The 22,587-nt window shown below is 32.6% G+C and overlaps 3 protein-coding genes and 1 long non-coding RNA gene across 4 annotated transcripts; 3 read left to right on the top strand and 1 right to left on the bottom strand.

The window, feature by feature from the left end:
* Positions 1 to 548: 548 nt before the first annotated feature.
* On the top strand, positions 549 to 5,236 carry LOC104746561 (receptor-like protein kinase At3g21340). The gene is made up of 13 exons (XM_010468070.2): positions 549 to 1,053; positions 1,156 to 1,693; positions 2,061 to 2,539; positions 2,627 to 2,771; positions 2,863 to 2,934; positions 3,052 to 3,123; positions 3,211 to 3,282; positions 3,375 to 3,559; positions 3,655 to 3,899; positions 4,010 to 4,136; positions 4,216 to 4,281; positions 4,367 to 4,556; positions 4,693 to 5,236. Exons 1-13 carry the CDS (start codon positions 960 to 962, stop codon positions 5,099 to 5,101), a joined length of 2,694 nt encoding a protein of 897 aa, XP_010466372.1. The 5' UTR covers positions 549 to 959; the 3' UTR covers positions 5,102 to 5,236.
* Positions 5,237 to 8,310: 3,074 nt separating this feature from the next.
* On the top strand, positions 8,311 to 8,761 carry LOC109129231 (uncharacterized). Its single transcript, XR_002035416.2, has 3 exons — positions 8,311 to 8,373; positions 8,494 to 8,580; positions 8,685 to 8,761. It is a non-coding gene; the product is annotated as an uncharacterized LOC109129231 (long non-coding RNA).
* A 4,127-nt stretch (positions 8,762 to 12,888) lies between these two features.
* On the bottom strand, positions 12,889 to 14,852 carry LOC104746560 (transcription factor bHLH87-like). The gene is made up of 2 exons (XM_010468069.3): positions 14,479 to 14,852; positions 12,889 to 14,367 (listed from the first exon to the last, which is right to left on the bottom strand). The coding sequence occupies exons 1-2, from the start codon at positions 14,502 to 14,504 to the stop codon at positions 13,260 to 13,262; spliced, it is 1,134 nt and encodes a 377-aa protein (XP_010466371.1). The 5' UTR covers positions 14,505 to 14,852; the 3' UTR covers positions 12,889 to 13,259.
* Positions 14,853 to 19,747: 4,895 nt separating this feature from the next.
* Positions 19,748 to 22,517, top strand: LOC104746559 (ELF3-like protein 2). Its single transcript, XM_010468068.3, has 6 exons — positions 19,748 to 19,995; positions 20,174 to 20,285; positions 20,372 to 20,598; positions 20,753 to 21,291; positions 21,379 to 21,430; positions 21,508 to 22,517. Exons 3-6 carry the CDS (start codon positions 20,380 to 20,382, stop codon positions 22,297 to 22,299), a joined length of 1,602 nt encoding a protein of 533 aa, XP_010466370.1. The 5' UTR covers positions 19,748 to 19,995; positions 20,174 to 20,285; positions 20,372 to 20,379; the 3' UTR covers positions 22,300 to 22,517.
* The last annotated feature ends 70 nt before the right edge of the window (positions 22,518 to 22,587 follow it).

Genomic DNA, 22,587 nt, shown 5'->3' with positions numbered 1-22,587 from the left:
CGAACCAGAATTTGGACTGGTTAAGTGCCTATTGGATATAGAAGGCGCAGGTACGTAGTTAAATTCCCAATCAGATAGAGACTTATAGTTCAATTTCTATTGTCAATGTAAAGTTTGTGTTTGAGAAACTGGACCTGATCAATGGGAAGATTCTCAACCAAAACAAATAAATAAATGACGATGAATGATGAATGGTGATTTTTTTAAACCTATTAAACTTTTTCCGAAGATAACCTAATTAATTAGAAGGGGTAACATAAACAAAGACAGGTCAAATGATCATCGAATGATATTAAACACAAAGGTCAACGACTAATTGAACTATAAGTATCTATATATCCAAGTTGTGTTGCATGCACGTCTCCTTCCTGGACCAGCGAAGCCAGTTGCTACGTTTAGTTTTAATATTCAAGTTTGTTATAAGTTTAGGCACTTTGGGACCATTTTGATCTGCCTAATCTTTGGTTGTTTTTGACAAAAGGTGTAAATCCATTCTTCCAAGTTCCACGTCGTAGCATACTTATATCATTTGCTGCACAAACCAAGATAATATTCGATTTGGATTCTATATTTATAAACTGAAAATTTCAAAAAACCAAACCAAGTTCTACTTTTGCTTCTATTCGATAGAAATAGTTGAAGATATAATATATTAGTGCATACGTACGAATACAACGTTAGAAAACGGAACATTAATTAATTTCAACTAAACGGCACCAGAAGATTATTCGATCGTTGATTTTTAAATCTTTATAGAATGTTCATCAAAATCATACATATTAGTTTAAATTTATTTTGGTTGTAGACAGCTGACTCTGTTTATTTTTTCTAATTTTTTACACTAGTTGACCTACTAAAATAACGTCGTGCTTGATCATTTTCATTATTGCCTAGATATCTCAAAGCTTTTTGTGTTTTCCCAGTTTTGTAGATGTCTATTTCCTTTGTACCGTAGAATAATGGAGAATCATCCTAAAGCACTTCGGTTATGTGCGTTGATCTTCATCACTTTTTATGCCCTTTTACATCTCGTTGAAGCACAGGACCAAAAAGGTATATATACACATGCACATATTTATGTTGTTTTGATACATTTTCATTGAAAATATGTTCTTACTTAGTGTTCCGATACATTTCCCTCATGTGTGTTACTAGGATTCATCAGTTTGGATTGTGGATCATTGCCAAACGATCCTCCTTACAATGATCCTTCAACCGGATTAACATACTCCACGGACAATGGTTTCGTGCATAGTGGCAAAACTGGAAGAATCCAGAAAGAATTTGAGTCGATCTTTAGTAAACCGACTTTGAAGCTTAGATACTTCCCGGATGGAGACCGAAACTGCTACACCTTGAATGTCACGCAAGACACAAACTATTTGATCAAAGCCGTATTTGTTTATGGTAATTACGATGGTCTTAGCAATTACCCGAGTTTCGACCTTTACCTTGGTCCAAATCTATGGGCAACGGTTGATATGGTCGGACGGACCAACGGTACTATCCAAGAGATCATCCACAAGACCACATCTAAGTCTCTCCAGGTCTGTCTTGTTAAGACAGGAGCAAGCTCACCTATGATTAATACGTTAGAGCTACGACCACTTAAAAACAATACTTACAATACTCAAAGCGGCTCTCTGAAGTATTTCTTCCGATATTATTTCAGCGCCTCAGGCCAAAACATACGGTACGTACTAAATACTAATCATGCCTTTTTTATTTAATCAAGTTAAAATCTTTTGTTTCTAATTTGGTTTGAAAATTTGGGGTTGATCGAATGTACGATAAACTTTTCAACTTGAAGTAAAGATTTTTAATTAAAAAAAAAAAATTAATACATTTAGGTGTACGGTGTACCTATTGAAAATTAAAGATTCTATTTTTATTAATTACTCTTATTAGGTTGGTTGCACAAAATTCAAATTCGTGTTCATATTAAGTTTTGTTCATTTAGTATAAACATTTTTACCATCTTGGTTATTATGATTTTTTTTTTTAAAACAAATTTATATATTAAGTTTGTTTTTAATACATGATAGAATTATTTATGTTAGGTACCCGGATGATGTCGATGATCGTAAATGGTATCCGTTTTTCGATGCAGTAGAGTGGACAGAATTAACTACCAATCTCAAAATAAACAGTTCTAATAGTTATGCACCACCACAAGTTGTAATGGCGTCCGCCTCAACGCCTATAAGTACATCAGCAACGTGGAACTTCTCTTGGTTATTGCCATCTTCTGCGACCCAATTCTATATGTACATGCATTTCGCCGAGATTCAAACTCTACGGTCCATCGACACCAGAGAATTCAAAGTGACATTGAATGGAAATCTTGCTTTTGAACGATATAGTCCTAAAACGTTAGCCATGGAAACTATATTCTATTCGACAGCACAACAATGTGATGGAGGGAAATGCCTCTTGGAGTTAATTAAAACACCAAAGTCTACTCTTCCTCCTCTCATGAACGCTCTCGAAGTTTTCACCGTGATCGATTTCCCACAGATGGAAACAAATCCAGATGACGGTATCTCTATATATGTTTTAATTTTCTTTTATATAATTTTTTTTATTATATCTTAATGGCTTGTTTATTGATGTAACGTTGTTATAGTTGCTGCTATGAAGAGTATCCAAAACATCTATGGATTGAGTAAAATTAGCTGGCAAGGAGATCCTTGTGTTCCAAAGCAGTTTTTGTGGGATGGTTTAAACTGCAATAATCTAGACATATCCACGCCGCCTATTGTCACTTCCTTGTAAGTTCAGTCTTTAAATTATCGTAATAGATATATGTCATATGGTTTTATTCATCTATACATCAAATGTGTTCATAAATATGTCTTTTAGAAACTTATCATCAAGTAATTTAACTGGGATCATCGCACAAGACATTCAGAATCTAATACACCTCCAAGAACTGTAAGTATTTTCAATTTCAAAATTGAGCATGATAAAGAGAACAATTTGCTCAATATAATAGTTATAAACATGTTCTTTATTATAACATGTTTTGTACTTCCAAATGCTTATTTCTAGAGACTTGTCAAATAATAATTTGACGGGAGAAGTACCTGAATTTCTTGCTGACATAAAATCACTCTTGGTCATGTGAGTCGTTTCAAAGTTAATACGTTTTTATTTGTCTATTAGCCTCTTCCACTGCCTATTTATCTATATTTGTTGATCTCTTAACAGAAATTTAAGTGGGAACAATTTTAACGGCTCTGTTCCTCAAACCCTTCTACGGAAGAAAGGACTACAGTTAAAGTATATTTTTTTTCTTTCATATCATATTTTATTTATGAGTTTTTTTTATAAATGATATGTTCAATTGTCCTTAAAGCATTGGTAACCTATAGTGTTGAAGGAAACTCGGATCTCATATGTCCGGATGGATTATGTGTAAACAAAGCTGGAAATGGTGGTGCCAAGAAAAAGAATTTGGTAGTACCAATTGTTGCATCAGTTGCGTCTGTGGTTGTTCTTGGATTTGCATTGGCTCTCTTCTTTGTATTCAAAAAGAAAAAGACATCAAACAACCAAGGTATACCTATAAATGGCCTTAAAAGTTGCAATCAATGTGTACACTATACATGTACACACAGTCTCATTATACTGATGCATTGTAACATTAATAAGGTCCAGAATCATATACGCAAGTATCAGAAGCTAGAACAACCGGATCTTCAGAACCAGCAATAATGACAAAGAACAGAAGGTTTACATACTCAGAGGTTGTGACGATGACAAAAAACTTTGCAAGAGTTCTTGGTAAAGGAGGATTTGGAATGGTTTATCATGGAACTGTAAATGGCACTGAACAAGTAGCCGTTAAAATGCTCTCACACTCATCTTCTCAAGGATATAAAGAATTCAAAGCAGAGGTAATTAAGTTTTAGCGAAGTTATTATTAAGAAAGGTTTGTAGAAACTCTATTTTTCTTTAAGAGTAACATGTCAAATTTTGATGTATAATTGTTCTTCCACTTCTCTAGGTAGAACTTCTTCTCAGAGTTCACCACAAAAATTTGGTTGGCCTCGTTGGATATTGTGATGAAGGAGAAAATTTGGCTCTTATCTATGAGTACATGGCTAATGGAGACTTGAAAGAACATATGTCAGGTAAGTATTTATGGTTGTACAAAAACATAGTTGTTTGTGGTAATTTAACATATTCAATATATTATTGGTTCAAATGTAGGAAAACGAGGTGGATCTATTTTGAATTGGGAAACTAGACTGAAAATAGTTGTGGAGTCTGCGCAAGGTTTGATATGAGTTTTTAAATATCTGTTCCTTGTTTCTTCTATTCATTTGCTTAATCCTTGTTGAAAATGAAATTTTTTTCACAGGTTTAGAATACTTGCATAACGGATGCAAACCACCAATGGTACATAGGGACGTCAAAACCACAAATATATTGTTAAATGAACATTTTCAGGCCAAGCTAGCTGATTTTGGGCTTTCGAGATCTTTTCCGATTGAAGGAGAAACACATGTATCTACGGTTGTTGCTGGAACTCCTGGATACCTTGATCCAGAGTAAGAGTCCTAATCTTTGATAACTAATTTTATTTTAAAATAATCCTGAGATAATTAGTTAGTTTTCATCCTTCAAGATCAAAATCATTTATTTTTTGCATATTTTCGTCTTTTTAATAGGATTTTTTTTTGGCAGATATTATCGAACAAATTGGTTAAACGAAAAAAGTGATGTTTATAGCTTCGGAATTGTACTATTAGAGCTCATCACAAACCAACCTGTAATCAATCAAAGTCGTGAAAAACCACATATAGCAGAATGGGTGGGGGTAATGCTTACAAAAGGAGACATTCAAAACATTATGGATCCAAATCTCTACGGTGATTATGACTCTGGATCTGTCTGGAGAGCAGTTGAACTGGCAATATCGTGTCTAAATCCTTCTTCAGCTAGAAGACCAACAATGTCTCAAGTTGTTATTGAATTAAATGAGTGCTTGGCATATGAAAACTCAAGAGGAGGAACGAGTCAAAACATGAACTCGCAGAGTTCTGTTGAAGTGAGCATGAACTTTGATATTGGATCTACCCCTGATGCTCGCTAATTAAACTGCATGCAAGAGTCATTTTATCTTTGTTTTCGTGAGTGCATTTTCATTACTTTAAAAGTGTTTCGAAATTTTGTAATAATTTGATGTCGTTGATGAATGTGATTTATTGGAATCAAGATAAGTAACAAAGACTCGATCTAATAAAAATCATAAGATAAAGCTAATGAGAAAATAATGATCTAAATGAAAAATAATATAACATATCATTATATATTTTAGCTGTTAACAAATCATAATCGATTATCCACCAGATGCAGTTGTTGCAGTCTTAATAAGATTTTCAGAGTTTTTTTTTTGTTTTTTTTGTCAAAAGAGATTTTCAGAGTTTTGTTAGATTCGGGCTCAAATAATATGTTTGTAGCATTTTACCTAATACTTCCAATGGAATCTTTTCCTAAAAAAGTTAATATTAAAAGTAAAATAGTTGATAGTAAGTGTGTATTTTATATTAGACGACGGGTGTGTAAGAAGGACAATCTCAAAATTTCTGCTCTCTTCTTTTAACCAACTTAACGATGAGCTTTGTAACTACGACCATCTTCTGTCTCAGTTCACGTCATTTATCTTATTATATAAACTTTGGTTCTCAAAGTTAGTAACTCACCGTGTTAATTTTAACGATCAAAGATCAAAGTTAAAAACTCACCAGATCATGACATGTGTCAATTTTAATGATTAGAGATCAAAGTTAGTAACTTATCAGATCATGACACATGTCAATTTTAAAAAATTAGTAACTCACCAGATCGTGACACGTGTTAATTTTAATGATCAGAGATCAAAGTTAAATACTCACCAGATTATGACACGTGTCAATTTTAACGACTAGAGATCAAAGTTAGTAATTCATCAGATCGTGACATGTCAATTTTAACGATAAAAAATCACAGTTTTTAAGCTTGGTAAAACAAAGCATAATATAATTGTAATCTTATTATATTAAAAACAAAACAACTAAAATAAATATACTATGTGCCATCTATATCAAAGTTTCACTATTACAAATATTTTTAACTACTACATGGTAAAATAAATATACTATTTGCCATCCATATTTGGTCGTATAATTATACTATATAATCTAGCATTAAATTTTATGTCTTTGTTTGCATAAAAAAAAAAAATTATGTCTCTATAGTTAGCTAATTTCGGACGCGGAGTACTGCAACAAGATTTGTGAAGGCACATGCGAAGAAAACGAAGATCATGGAGAACCGATTGGCATTCTTAGGAAAAAAGCTTGAACTAATCTTTTTATTATATTAAAAATCTTATTATATAAAGTTGGGTTTTCAAATTAACCACATGTCAAGTATACTGCTGAAATGTTGACACGTGTCAAAAATTATTATTTTTCAAAACAGCTAATTAAAAAATAACATTAAATCTAAATAAAATTTAAATCAAAAAGGAAAATTAACAAAACTAATATATTTTCCATTGTAAGCTACTTATGTTATACGTGTTTTCTCAATAAAAATTTGACATGTATAAACAAAAAATTAATTCACTAAGCATGTATATTATTATTAATATATTATGTCAAAAAAATAAGTTGAAAATAAGTTGAGAATAATTAATAAATTATCCCCCTCTCCAGGATATCGTCGCCCTACTTTTGATTCGGGTAAAAATAAGTTGAGAATTTATGATTCGAGAATATTTAAGACGAGGTCATAACTTTAAGTTGTTTTGGTACAACTGGATATTTTCGAAGAGTAAATAGATCGTTGATCCTTAACGTGATTATGACATATGTCATGTTTTGGATTGTATATTAAGTTTCTATTTTGTATATCTGAATTATCTAAGACTTATATATACCATCATGATTATAATTTTCAAATTTTTATTTTTATTATATTATATTAAATTTCTTCCAATTTCTCAATGTTTATTGGGTTAGTAATCATTGTAATTGAGTAGATAATTTTCACCAGTTGTTCATCCAATATATTTGGAGTAAAAAAAACTCCATGTTTAAAGAAATTATGTCACAAACCAATTTTAGTAATTATAAGAACTATAATTATGCCAAAATGAAAGTAAAGCAACATAAAATTTGTTTAATTTGTTTAGAAGACATTTTATAGGTGGTGATAAAGAGCATACTTTAACAATAAAATAATTTTAGGTGTAAGAACATATTTTTAATAGTAAAACATAGAGTAAAATTGTATGTGGTTATTTACTAGATGTTGCTTTGATGAATTTGTTGCATGTAAAATATTTTGTGAATAAGTTATGAAACGTTTTTGAAATTTGACAATAATAATATTTGTAATGATGAATATTTGGCAAAAGTTTTAGTGGGATATAATTTAGCTTTAAATTATTATAATAATTGTTATAATATATTAAAAATATAGAAATATAAATAAATGTATGAAGGTAAATACAAATATTCTCTAACTTAAATTATTTATATATTTACTTTAGAAAAAAAATTTCTTTATATATTTTTGAAAAATTGTTTTAGATTTAGGATTTATTTTTTCAAATAATTTTTAAATCCGCACATCGTGCGGGCCTTATCTAGTTTTATATAATAGTGACTTTATCTATACGTTATATCTCTGAAAATTTGCTGTGTGTATTCATCAAAAAATTTTGGTTTTTTTAATTGACTCAATTACTTATCAATACAATAAAAGAAGGATGCGTTGCTCTCCTCATCTGACACATCAACCTCAACATTGAAGCATAGCTTGACACATCATTTAAAATCATTAACCTATCAGATTAAAACAATTAATACAGATCAGCTCTTTTTTTCTTACGTGGACAAAGCAAAAGTGAAACAAAAGAGAGCGTTTTAGCAAGGATTGTTCTGTTGTGCCAATTTGAAAACCTAATATGTTTTCGCTCGATTAAAAGTCTACCTTGGATGTCATAAAACCTAATTTGTCAAACTGAGTCTATAGACTAAGAACTTGGGGGTTCAATTTTAGAGAGTATATCATAAAAATTAAAGCCTACGTAGGCTTTTAGTTATGACTCTCTATACCTTGGATGTTAGATGTTTAATTTTGTACTCCTATGAGCTTTTAGTTATGACTCGACCAATTGTTTGTTCCTTTCTAACATTGCTTATGTTGTTCGACATAATGCGTCAATGGGAATTATGTTTCTAATGATAGTTGGTTTATGATGATAGTCGCGTTACCGTTGGTGGGTGTGACTTATTTTTCTTTTTAATCGTGTGGCCAATACAGGGAATTGAGATGCTCTCTCTTGGATCATTCAAGACTGGTGTCATCCTTTTGGTAAGAACCGCATCTTTGAATGTTATTATTGAAATTTATTTGGAATGATTAGATGATAAGACCATTCAAGTTATCGAAGATGTCTTATTCATTTCGGTGTTTGTTTAACTTGACTTCCAGACAGGACTATTTTTCTATGATATCTTCTGGGTTTTCTTCACTCCGGTTATGGTTAGTGTTGCCAAATCCTTTGATGCTCCAATAAAGGTTAGTAAAAAATTGCCTCAGAAGTACACACCAAATAAAATTAATTTGATTTTGGTTGTTGTTGTGATCTTGTCAGTAATCTCATTGTTGCATATTTGTTTCAGCTTTTATTCCCTACGGGTGATGCTCTAAGACCCTATTCTATGCTTGGCCTAGGTGACATTGTCATTCCCGGTATGTTCTCTTATGCGTAACTCAATAACTATATACAGCTTTTGGTTATACGCTCTTGTATTTCGAATATTATATGAATATGAAACATTAGCTTTTGTTTTCCTTTAGGTATTTTTTGTTGCACTTGCTCTAAGATTTGATGTGTCAAGACGTAGACAACCACAATACTTCAAGAGATGGAAGATGGTGTTATATAGTGTTTGAGGTTGCAGGTAATTTTAGTTTTCTTTATTAAAACTGATATTAGTTTTTATAGAAATTTGAGTCATGTATTAGTGTTTCTCCACCATTGTTCATTCTGGCTTGAGCAGTTCATTTTAAAAAATCTAGGTTATTTACTGGAACACAAACTCTTTCATTAATTATTCTCGATTTATTGATTCAATACCACTCTTGATTTTGATAGTGAATGTTCTTTTGATATTCCATTTCCTTATTAGCAGTAGATATGTTGGGCCCTTACTTATTGAACATATGGAAGTTAGACTTGAGGACTACATGCCTATTAATTTTTGGCTAGAGTAATAAACAAAATCGAAAACAACAAGTAATTTCACTATGGTATGAATGCAGGGTATTACCTAAAAGATGTCATCCTTGGAATTTTTTTTTTCTTTTGGTGAGAATCAAGATACGGACGGCGAGAATCAACGGGAACATGAGCTAAAACTCACGGTCGAGACAGATTCATTAACCAAATTTGACTTAGTGGATTATGACCCAGTTAGAGGTATATGCCCCATCATATGTTTCGGTCGGTTTGGTCGGTTCTGAATTGAACCAATTAAGTAGTTAGGTTTAAAATGATTTTTTTTTTTCCTTTTGAAATGTTTGGTTCGGTTCACATATTCCTTTTGAAATGTTTGGTTCGGTTCACATAAAATATATAGTAGTCAAAGTGAAACCGATTTTTTTTTTTATCTTGATTGTAATTTTAGTTTATATACGATGACTTTGGTACATAATATTTCGCTTAACAAACTTTGGTTTAGACAAATAATTGCTCTACAATCATATAAGACATGGTGTTCCCTCAAAATGCCACTTGATGCCAAACAACTTAATCAAAAATGCTAAGCACACATTGGTTTGATGTCAAAATGCCACTTGATGCCAAACAATTTCTTCAAAAATGCTTGGCAAACATTTGTTTGATGTAATAATGATTTTAAACAATATGATTTATTACATATTATATTTCTACTAAAAAAAATTATCAAAAAAATATATCTCGCAACATAGCACAAAACTAAACACGCATACTGTCATAACATCCACCATATTAATCAGAAAAAGAACAAAAAAAAATCAAAGCTTTTTATCACTTTGAAAGATTTGAGTAATGAGAAAAAGAAGCTTCTTAGTTTAACAAAACAAATCGATTTTGTAATCAGGTTATCTACCTGCTCGGTTTGTTGTTTCTACCGGTACTCCATGGTTCTTTATATCTTTCTTTTCTTTTTTAATTAAAAAATAGTATATTCTTGGAGATTCCCACATTCATTATGCAAAAAAAAAGTATAGTCTTATCTAAGAAAACGTTTATGAAACAAATAATAACAAAAAAACAAAAATTATCATCAAGCACAATCAAATACTTTATTGATTATGAAATTTGATTCCAAACAATATAATGAAAATTATTTATAAATGCAAAATAAAAAAGTTTATAAAATAAAAACACATAAAAACAATCCCGCGGCGTAGCGCGGGTACCAACCTAGTACCGTGATAAAAGAATTAATATGATAGTTCCAAAATAATACACTACAAAGATCATACATGTATTTTACTTGAATATAAAAAACCCCTTTTTAGTGTATTTTTGGTTAATATTACAATTCTACACAAAAAATTACGATATATATAGTAGTATGCATATGGTATATCTATCTACTAATATATGAAAAATATAAGTGCACATTAAAGTTAACGTAAAAAATTATCAGCTAGCGTATATGGTACTTGGGATGATTAAAAGCTTACAATAATATCAATTTTAAAAAGTTAAAAAAATAAAACTGAAATGGATTTTTCGTTTTCTGAAAGAAGAACAAGTTGATGAATAATAAAGTCAAATGAGGATGATAATAGAAAGGTATACCATCTCTGCATCTCATTTGATGATTGTGGACAACTGGATGATTTTTTCTTTTTCTTTTTCTTTTTCAATTTGAGCGAAGAAGTTGCCAAGTTGATGAAATCAAAAATATTCAGCTTTCGTCACCAAAATGTGTCATCTGATTTGAGAAGATACTTTGTTCTTGATTCCATTTGATATTTCCTATAATATAGTATGATTTGAGGACTGCAATAAAGAATACATAGATCGACATGTGTACAAATAAGGTTGTTGGTGTGATTTGCGGACCATATTAGAAGTATGGACTTATGATTAGTAGGACCAAAACCTAGGATTTACTTATTAAGATATACAAGAATACTAATTGTGGTTATGTTAAAACTTTCTAAAAATAGGTTGCTTCACATGGACATCTTTGTCTAAAACGTTACATGGAAACAAACAAAAGACCATAACCGTTCAATTAAAAAAGTCAACAAGAATGATCGATCTCTCTTATCTCCCCAGCTTGCAACACCCATCGAATCCTGACTTTTTCTTTTGATTAATTATTCTACGCTTGAAAATCTATTTTATATAATTCTTTTCTTAGAGTTTTCTGTTTGTTGGGAGTCAACTTGAATATATGATTTTCTGATATTAAAATCACGGATTATATTGTAATGTATCTACTAAATCATCAATTTATATTTGACTTCATATATTACTCGTTATAGATAACTTTACCAAACCAAGTCGGTTGCATCTCCGATTGCTTCATTGCGTTGATGACTAATTTAATTTGAACTTCAAGAACAAATTGGATACTATTTATGGTTTGACTTAATTGCCGTTACACAATGGACTTTATTCATCCAATATCCCGGTTGCAATTGGCCTTACGATTCTCTTCCAAATGTAAACTTGTCTTAGTTTTTTTTTTTTTTGGTTTAAACTTGTTTAAGTTTGATTAGACCTTTTAGTCTTCTTCTCTTCTATGGAGTCCATGTTCCAAAAAGGTATTATCAGATTTTCATTCGCAATCGACCGAACAAATATGATGCGACTCAAAAGCTATGTTACACATGGCAAAGAAAAAAAAACGTTAAACGCACCTATTGCATACTTAGAGAGATCGACATAGACATTACTAAAATGTAAAATAAAACAATTAAAGATTCAAATAACATGTTCTATGTTTTGAAAGTGCATATTAAAAATTATGATTGTGGGGCTATCGATAAAAACAAAAATAGTGGATTATTTAACCATGCGCTTCTTTTAATTTTGCTATATAATCATGAACTTTGCTCTTGAGCACAATACATTTGGGTATACGCGGATATTAAAACATTAACATGCTAGCTCAAGGAGCATGTTATTTTATTAACTTTAAATATAAGTGTAGAAAAGGTAGCATGTTAGTTTTTTTTTTTTCAAATTATCATTTTAGCAAGTGTAAATTGCAAATAAATAAAAAGTTGATCATAGTCAATATAATTCCCAAGTCAAATAAAAAACACATCCATCAAAAATAGAACATAATAAAATACAATTAAAGGAAGGAGAATGTGTTTAAGGAGATTTAGGGACGAAATAAGACAAATACCAAAAGACAAAAAAGAAGAATAAAAAGATGGAGAGTGAAAGAGAGAAGCATGTGGTGAGCATTTTAGGGTGTAACCAGTCAGGTGGAGTTATATTCTCAAGGCGCACGCCTTCATTATTCTTCTTAACTCTTCTTACTACTAATCTCAATCCACAACTAACTATGTTTTAAACTTCTCTCTTTGAATTTTTTTTTCTTAAAAAAATCTTTCGAAATCAAATTAGGTCCATGATATGTTTCTTCCACTAACACCAGCATATATATACACCTTGCACAAATACTCTTATTATTATCTTCAAAAAAAAAAGAACAGATCTAAAGTCAAATTTTCAGATGGATAATGTTCTTAAGTGCCAATATACTTGAAGTATTATAGTATTCCAAAAGAGTTTTCCAAGTAAAGCTAAAACTTTTTGTGAAACTAAAAAAAGAATGTATAGGGAGAAAGAGAGATAGATGGCACTTTCTAAACACTTTTGTTGATAATCATCGCTTCATAATTGCAATTATCTTACGTTTTCTTTTCTATAATAAAGTAATAAAAGGGTGAAAATGTTGCAGAGACCGTAATTAACTTCTTGCGGCTCTGTTTTTCACAACATTTTCAAACCCTCGAATTCCACAGATTCTATAAAAAAACAAACTTTATATAAAAAGAAATTGAAAAACAAAGACTGGAAAGTGTAAACAAACACTTCCCGACATCACAGAAGTGCCTTTCTTGAGAACTGCTAAAACAATCAAGACGCCATGATTCTGTTTGCATGATGATGATGATGAACTCAAAAGTATCATAATCTTCCAATCATTCAAATCCGAGACTTTGTAAATTGTTCAACACTCTGGATGATGATGGATCTGATTAGGGTTTTGTAAAGGAAGAAAAGATGGGTGGAATAAAGGAAACGAAGGAGAAGGAGCAGATGAGAAGGAGAGATTGGTTGGGTCAAGCTTGGGTCTCAAGTTTTCCAAAGCTTTTACTTGCGCTCTAAGGAACTTAAGATAATTAGCAGCTTCATCAAGCATTGAAGCAGTATCCATCTTCGTCCCACCTGGAACCAATGTTTGTAAAACCCTAATCTTCTCACTTATCCTCTCCCTCCTCTGCCTCGCTGCAACTGTTTGAGGATCCGTAGATATCTTCACGTTCTTCCTCTTAGGTTTTTCCACAACCTCCAAACCAAAATTCACCGGTCTAAACGCAGCCGCTCTGTATATCATCTCCTTCATCTGCGCGATCGCCTCTGCATCCGGCTCGGTGTTATCAGACACACAAGTTGAATGTTGGAAACTAATGTTTGATGAACCGCCTCGTTCTTTCTCTGTTCTTGGTTTCTTCGATTTCGATTGATCCTCGTCGTAGATGAGCTTGAAACCTCCCTTCTCCGAATCATCTTGAGGACGAACAAGACGGAAGTGAGTTTCTTTCTCGTCTCCTCCTCTGTTTCTCTTCAAAGACTTAGGCTTTACCATTGTTGTTGTTGTTGTTGTCTCGGGAGTGATCTCTCTGTTCTCAGACTCAGCAGAGGAGACTCCACCAAAGCTCCAAAGAGTCTGAGAATCTGAGAAAAGCACTGAGATCCCTTCATCGTCTTCCGTTGAAGTGTTGTTGCTGTTCGACGTCGCTGATAACAAACAATCGAGCGATGATGGATCTATGGAGCTAGCTCTGTTTCCAACATGTTCCTGCTGCTGTTGAATCTCACCAATAACTCCAAGATCAGACATGTAACAGCTGCTAAGATTCGGATTAATAAGTTGGTGATGATGATGAAAAGAAGAAGAAGAGGAACAGAGTTCTCTAGCCATCATTAGCTCGTTTCCTCCCCAAATCAAATCCGATCCTTGATGATGATGATCCATGATTTTGCTATCTCGTGTCATTCCATACATAGCTTGAGCGTAAACAGATTCCAATCCTTCCATCAGATCAAACACAATCCTAAGAAAACACCCAAAACAACACACAAATGTGAGAAACATACTCAAAAACAGAGTAAATTTGCAAACTAGTTTCATGCAAAGGGAAAATGATAAGAATCTTTAAACAAACCTTGTTGTAATAACGGCAGAGCACATGAAAAAAAAAGTGAAACCGGTATCAGAAGAAGAGAACAAAGAGAAGAGTTCACAGGAAACTTGAGAAACGTTTCTTGTGGCTTAAAGAGATTAAAAAACCTCAAAATGGAAAGAAAGGAGAAACAGAAAGAAGATGTGCTGAAAAAGGAAAGAAAGTAAAACAGTCTGTAAATGAGAAAATTTATTTCTGCTGTAGAAAGCTCTGTTTCTGTTTCTGTTTCTGTTTCTGTTTCTGTTTCTGTTCTGTTCTGTAATGAGAGCTCTGGCTACACAGAGTTATAGATGGTTGCTGTAAGTAAAGACTTGAAAGCCCTATACACACCTCTATGCATTCCCAGATTTGTTATTATGCATATATATATATATATATATATATATACAAGAAATATTAAATATAAATTTGATACTTCTATTTATATGTATATATATAAATAAATAGTATTTATATATATATATATACAAGAAATATTAAATATAAATTTGATACTTCTATTTATATGTATATATATAAATAAATAGTATTTTTTTAATAGGTCCCAACTTACGATGAGATCAATTGTTCCTCTGTATCAAGCACTAGTTCTGTACTTGTGTAGAATGGATGGTTATGCTTTAAGAATTACTATGATTTAATTATACCCAACAACGGTCTTGTTTTAAAACTTATTCATATGAGCCGCCGTCAAAGAAAGAAAACTTATCTATATATATAAACCATTTGATCGGTTAACTTTTAAGTTTTAACAACAAAAAGAAAAAAATTACTTTGAGGTAATTTCTTACTAGATTTTATGATAATCATATGATTTGAGGGATGCGATTTACATGATTTTTTTTCTCAAAAACATGCAATATGCAAACTCGAATCTAGATAATATATGGGTACATGTTCAATAGCCAACGTCAGCGACACGTTAAATTAAAGACTCTAGCGGCGACATGTTTTCTTTTGAAGAAGGGAAAAAAGAATGTAAGATGTTGAAACCATTGGAGTTAAATCTCTCTAAATCCACCATATTAATTCTGTCCAAATGAGATTGTTGAATACACGACTACTAATTTTGAACAAGTGTGCAATAATAATAGTTGGGATACATCTCCTAAACAGGGTTAAGTTACTTAATCCAATATTATTTAAAATTTCGTCAGAGAGAAAAGTGAGATTTACTGGAGGTTTGTGAAAGTAGTATAAACGAATAAGATTATATAGGAATAATTAGTGAAATTAATTTAAACGAATGAATTTATATATATATATAGTATTTTATTTTTAAATTAGGTTGGTGTGCATATATAGTTTCTGCATTAATCGAAGAGCATCTTTTTTATGAAACCCTAGAAAATAGATATAATAATTGATAAAAATCAAAGAGTCGTATATGATTATGCACTTGATGAAAAGGGTATATGTAATTAAACAAATCTACGAGTGCTTGAGCAGAGAAAAAGGACTGACATCCTTTTAGCATCGTGCGAGCTGAAAAGTTTACGGGAGAGAGAGATCGAGACGAAGTTGGGATTTAGGGTTTGAATCTTTTTTTTTTCTACGGTTTGATGTACTAAAATTAAAGATTAATGTTAATTTTTAATTATAGTTATAAATTTATAATCATCATCAGTACGTCTGTAAAAGTGTAGTTCATAATTTATGTACCATTTTCTTATTATTATTATTTAGGTGTTCGTTTGATTTACCTTTTCGCTATCATCATCAGTCAATAATGATCAAAATCCTCCACATCTCGATCTATTTTGTAAAACTTTCTTTCAAGTATAAATTATCTCGAGTTCTTTTGGCTGGAACGTGATATTAATTTATCACTAAACCTTTTCTTTTTCTGGAATTCTTTTATCTGATCAAAGTTCTTCTTCAAGTCATGCACTTACCATTTGAAGATGAAAAACTCAAAATTATCCGTAAAAGATTGACAATAAATAGATATTGAAGGAATTGTTTTTGGATTTTCCAAAAATATTTTTAGTTTTAGGAACCAAAAATATTTTCAAAGCTTATATTTATTAGTTGATATATGATATTAGAAATTAACACACAAAAAATCTTCTCATGTATTTTTGGTTTATGATGATCTGTCAAAATTTCATCATTAATTTATTCACTAAAGAAAATCAGCCATTACTTTTGGTTATTGACGACATATTACTTGGCAAAACCGATACAAAATTTTTAATAGTTAATTTACAATCGATGCTGTAACTAATTATCAACTAACTTATCGCTAAAACATTTATATATTCAATCATATGGTAACCGGAATATTCTACGCTTTATAGATAATATTTATCAATCGACAGTCATTTACTAATACTACTTTTGAATAATCAAAAAATCATCGATGGATTTCTAGTTATTATTCACTTATTTTTTACATCATATATCATCTCTAAAATTTAAAATCTATAGTTTTTGCATGGTGGGTTTACAAGTTACAAATAGCATATGTTATATCCAATAAATATTGTCTCAATATATAATAATTAAAATAGTGTGTATTTTTCTAAAAATTGTCAATATTTCATGAGAAAAGAAAATAAAAATCTAGTATGTTAAAATTGCAGAGCAAAATAGTTAGGAAGTTATGTGGGGCTAAGTAGACATACCAACATCAGTGGGGGAATAAAAGAAGTGCTTTGGTTTAAGGGTAATTTTTTCTTACAAAAACATCGCAATCCGTAGAACGGTGAGAAAGGGAGAGCAAAGAAGGCAACATGACCTCTCTGCCCAACCACATGTCGACCATAATTCCACAGCTCATTCATTTTTTTTTCTTTTACAAATTGTCAACCTTTTTTTTTTTTTGAGGATTACTCTCACAAAATAAATCGAACATTTTTTTTCATAACTAATATTGTGGCCCAATGGTAGTAGATTGGAGACAAAACGTAAACTTATTTCCTCCTAAGTTTGAATCTTGCTTGGAAGAAATTTATTACTGTTAGTTAATAAGGCTTAAGCTGATTGGTTTTGAGTTTAGTTAGGTTGTTTAATATAGGTGGGGTTGTATTCGAATTTGTCTTTGCTCCGAGTTACAGCATAATTAGACAAAAAAAAAAAACAGAATAAATCTGCAAACTAACAATATTATGATTAAAGAACAAGAACAAAACAATTTAGACGTATTTCGGAAAATATGACAATCAAAATATACATGGATTAGCTCTAGCTACAAGATTTAATTATAGTTGCGACTTAAAATAAAAAAAATCCTCACTGTGAATTTTGTGCCAAAAGTCTAATCAACAATTTCACTCTCTCGTATAATTTAGGGTGTATGCACTACATGACCTATGGTAAAATCTCTTCATATGGGTAATCTACCGAATTCACCATTTTTATTGAATTCTTATTTGTATACCCTATTTTTGATATAGATTAGATGATCAAACTCATTAGTCCAAGTCATATTTTCTCGTTGAAATGTGTAATAATACCAATATACATAATGTTCTACAATAGACGGTTTAATGGATCAAAGAACAAATTTTTGGACACCGTAATTCAGTAGAAATGTATTCATCTTCCTTTCAAAAATAGCATTTTAGGTATTACGAATATGTAAAATATATATACAAAGAAAAATATTCATTTTGCATTTTATGCATATAACCATAAATGGTAATTGGTATAAAGAAGAAAATGAGTAAATGAAGATGAACATCACATTCACAGTTGTTGACATCCTTAGGATACTCACAACGAAAGAGACCTTATTTTGTCCATACATGTGAACTCCATTTTTGTATTTGAATAATACCAAAACGTATATTAATTGAGAGACCCATAAAAAAACAAAAATTCTCAAATCAATATTAACAACTATACTCACACCTCAAGCGGGAACCAAAAATGTCGGTCGAGAACAACTACTCTCAATTAAATTGGGACGAATTTGACTTCCCACGGTCATGGACCGATCCAATGTACCAAAAATTGCAACCGACCATGTCGGTTTAATAAGTCAACTCGAGTCTAATTGTGAGAATTTTTTTTTTTTTTTTTTTTTTATGTAAACCATGTTCATACAAAAACCATGAAGACTAGACCAATCTCGTACGTAGTAATATAATTTGCATGTAGATTCTAGTAAGTAGTCCTAACTCCTAAACAATGGATTAAGATATTTTGGTGTTTTCTTCTATAGGAGATAATTAGTGTATAAATAGAAATAAAGGATTTGTCGGGGGTATGTCCATGATTCTGCGCCCATGATAAAGAGATCAAAGTGGTCCATTATCACAATTTCACATATATATGTCAAAACATGAAACAAATTTCTACGAGTTAAGAGGAAGACGACAACGTTTTTAGAAAAAAACCCGATCGATAACATTCTTTCACTTTCTGATACTTTGGCTCGGTACGCTTTAAATGGTCCAGACCGAAGCTGTACAGTAAGCGAAGCTAATAAGCTGCTTGACTCTTCTTCACTCTTCTTGCTTGCTCTCTCCCTTCCATTATTGAATGGTTCCACACGTGAACACAACGTTCCCCATATGCACGTGGCTCTCTTTTATTGGCTATGATCTTGTAGTATTGTAGTCCCACGTGGGAAATCAGCATGGCGTCATATTGTGGGGACTCAGCAAATTTTTTTTTTTTGGTTAATTAAGAATCCAAAATTTTATTACATTTTTCGTTCTTGTTTTTGTTATTAACTTTTTTCCCCCTTATCCTGTAAGAAAAAATGAATCTTGACAATGACAAGGATACGAGCTTCAATCATACTAGTCTCTTGACAAACACATAAACAAGAAAAGTTTACTCGCTAACAAATGATAAGTTTCTTTGTAATCGATACAAAAAACAGAATCAACAACTCTATTTTTTGTCAACAACATTCTAACATTCTCCTTAAACATGCGTAAACGTCTAACAACGATATAATGAGTAATTGTCATCGATGAGATGACACATGGACATGGTCACACTTTGCTACACCATTGTCTCCACGACACCAAGTGTAGATGTTTCTTCGATTATGTATGAAAATCTTGCGAAGGGACCCAAAGAGACAATAAATGAAAACTAGTGGGCTCAAGCCCACGTAAGTCACACTCTCTTAGGCTCTTACACACGTCAAGATTTGAGAAACCAACGAGACGTCGACCCTTCTTCACGTGGAGACTCATGGTCCATCCTTGGTTTTCTGCTAAACCAAGCTTCCGGTCCGGTTAAACTAGGTAGAAGACTCCGACCGAACACGCATCTTCTTCTCTCCCACAATAGTGTTAAGTGATTGCGATCAGAAACAGATATTTCGCTAAAGATTAGCCCAATTTAGGAAATTTTTGGAAAGATGATGATGAAGTTAGCCAAGAGAGAGAGAGAGAGAGAGAAATACAAAAAGATAAAAACATGTGGCTGTGTGTGTAAAAGACCGAGTCACCCGAACATCTCCACCTTCACGCCATTCGTCTACCACTCGGACCTAACCAACAAATACCATCCACGTCATCTGCAATCCGAGTTCCCGTGAGTTAGGGATCTTTACTTGAAGCAACCAGACATGACCGCAGAGTCACACACACATCACCACCACCCTAACCTTCACAACTTTTTTTGTCGTCCCCTCGTATGGAATCCATTGTGGGGCGACACAAAAATATCTTCTTTTGCTTCTCTGCTTCTTCTTAACATTTGTTTCTTTCAGGTGGACTCGATCTCCATCTACATAAAAACAAAAACAAAGATTTAATCTTTTCTTCTGGATTTGGGATTGATCGAAAGTGAGATTTCAATCTTGGCACTTGGTTTATTGGAAGGTAACACAATCTGGTTCTGTTTTCATTTCTTTAGGTTACGTGTACGGGAAGGAATTCAATGAATAGGGTTTGTTTCCTGAGCGTAGGGAAAAAGATGGGAGGAATGAAAGATGAGGCAAAGAGGATAACTATACCACCATTGTTCCCAAGGGTTCATGTGAATGATACTGGAAGAGGAGGTTTGTCTCAGCCATTTGAAGGCAAAACAATCTCTTCTAAACGTCCCACTCTTCCTTTTCTGGCCAACAACATCTCTGATTCCCTTTCCACTTTCTCTTTGTCTCTTCCTCCACCACCAAACACCGCTCGTCTCGTAAGTTCTCTCTAATTCACTCATCTCACTTTCTTGATTGTGTGTGTGTGTGTGTCTGCATGCTTTTATACAAATATGGTTTGTGATCAAATTAGAATTGGCAATAAGATTTTGAATATCACTTGATGACCTGTCTGAGTATGTTTTCTAACAGATTGATGGACCTGAAAAGAATCAGTTTTCACCAATCTGCAACAGCACTAAGTTTGAGGGGAAGATGAATAGAAAAGGCATGAATTATATAAGTCAAAAAGGATCATCAGTTACTAATACTAAGCCTATAATAAAACGAAATGAGTACCTCAAGAACCTTCCCAACTTGGATTTGCTCAAGGTTCCTGTTGTTAAAAGCTCAGAAAGAAATCCACAAGCAAACACAGATTTGTCACTCCAGTTTTGTACTAGCGATAGTAGTAAAGCAGGAGGAGAAGCTGTTGGTTCTAAGATTCTTTTGTCAGACTGCTTGGAAGATGAAAGCCAGAATGGGTCTGTTAATGTGATGAAAACGCAGTTATATAGAAGAAGCTTTGCTGATTTTAACAATGAAACTCAAAAGAAGCTTAAAACTCTGCCTCAAGATGTTTCAGACTGCTCTGCAATAGACTCTTTGTCTGGTTTGAGTGCATCTTCTTATGATGTTGCCAGAGTGATAGGTGAAAAGAGGTTTTGGAAGATGAGAACATTTATGATCAAGTTTGTATCCTCTTCACTTTTTTCTTGTGATTCCATGCTTCATAAACTTTGCGGTATCTCTTACTATTTCTTATTGATATTTTTCAGTCAGCAAAAGATCTTTGCCGGGCAAGTATTTGAGCTGCATAGACTGATAAAGGTAAGCTTTTAATAACCTTATTGTTTTACTAGAATCTGTTTTGTTTCCTATGCTTCAGCTAACTTAACATTATGCAGGTTCAAAAGATGGTTGCAAAATCACCAAACTTGCTTCTTGAAAGTAAGGTTAATGTTGACAAACATGGCACAATGAGGTCATCCCATCAGCAGGCAATGGCGGCTTCAAAGATTAAAAAACCAAACACTGAGAATCAGAAACCTGTAACTGAAGAATATCCAGAGTATATGAAACCAAATCTTCCTCTACCTTCCATAAGCAAAGAACTCATGGCCCCGATTTGGCCACAGCAGCTACTTCCTCCACCTGGAAACCAGTGGCTAGTTCCTGTGGTAACTCATTCAGAAGGTCTAGTCTATAAACCATATGCAGGACCATGTCCTTCTCCTTCAGCATTAATGGTTCCAGTCTATGGCCAAGATTCGCTCGACACAGCTGCATTCAGGTTCCCTGTTTCTTCTCAGTTTAGCCACAGCTACTTCCCACCTCCTAACGCGAGGACAACAGTCGACCAGACAAACCCGTTTGGTCAGTATCAAAGATGGTCCAGCACATCAAGCCACATGACTCAAGCCATTCCATTTTCTTTAAAGAAGTCTCACGAATCTAATGACAGTGAGGTACATGGAAGCACAGCTTCAAGTCCACCAGAGAAGCATAAATTTGAAGTGCTCCAACTTTTCCCTACAGAGCCTACCCATCAGACTGATGAGTACAAGGAGAAACAGCAACCGCCGCTTCGTGCCATTAAAGCCATTCCTCATAATTCAACATCTGCCTCTGAATCTGCTGCAAGGATCTTCCGTTCTATTCAGGAAGAGAGGATGGACTCAGATCATATGATTAGTTAGTTTTTTTAAACTATTTGAACTCCTTCCACATTCTTTTGCTCTAATTGCATCTTCATCTTAGTTTAGATTTTCAGTATATTCTATTTACTCTTCATATGAAGATGTAAATCAAATACTGTTACTATACATCAAACATACACACACACACATACACTTCTTACATTGATATTTGTACTGACAAACAGCTAATAAAAGATAAACTTTTGTTGTTCTATTCATTTCTATAGCATGCCAGTTTTGATTTGAAGGGTTGAAAATTCAAATTACATTACTTTTAGACTTGTTGAA

This window comes from Camelina sativa, chromosome 15 (assembly GCF_030686135.1).
Source record: "Camelina sativa cultivar CO46 ecotype springtype chromosome 15, ASM3068613v1".
Classification (NCBI taxonomy): domain Eukaryota; kingdom Viridiplantae; phylum Streptophyta; class Magnoliopsida; order Brassicales; family Brassicaceae; genus Camelina; species Camelina sativa.
The sequence above is the reverse complement of the archived record's forward strand: the minus strand, read 5'-3'. Positions and strand labels throughout refer to the sequence as shown.

Excerpts from the sequence above, each read along its gene's own strand:
- LOC104746561 (XM_010468070.2), top strand. The coding sequence starts at position 960 with ATGGAGAATCATCCTAAAGCACTTCGGTTATGTGCGTTGATCTTCATC. Across the intron at positions 2,935-3,051 it reads CTAATACACCTCCAAGAACT|AGACTTGTCAAATAATAATT; the intron begins GTAAGTATTTTC and ends GCTTATTTCTAG. Across the intron at positions 3,900-4,009 it reads ATAAAGAATTCAAAGCAGAG|GTAGAACTTCTTCTCAGAGT; the intron begins GTAATTAAGTTT and ends CCACTTCTCTAG.
- LOC104746560 (XM_010468069.3), bottom strand. The coding sequence starts at position 14,504 with ATGTGCTCTGCCGTTATTACAACAAG. Across the intron at positions 14,368-14,478 it reads TCTGCCGTTATTACAACAAG|GATTGTGTTTGATCTGATGG; the intron begins GTTTGTTTAAAG and ends GTGTTTTCTTAG.
- LOC104746559 (XM_010468068.3), top strand. The coding sequence starts at position 20,380 with ATGGGAGGAATGAAAGATGAGGCAAAGAGGATAACTATACCACCATTG. Across the intron at positions 21,292-21,378 it reads ATGAGAACATTTATGATCAA|TCAGCAAAAGATCTTTGCCG; the intron begins GTTTGTATCCTC and ends GATATTTTTCAG. Across the intron at positions 21,431-21,507 it reads AGCTGCATAGACTGATAAAG|GTTCAAAAGATGGTTGCAAA; the intron begins GTAAGCTTTTAA and ends AACATTATGCAG.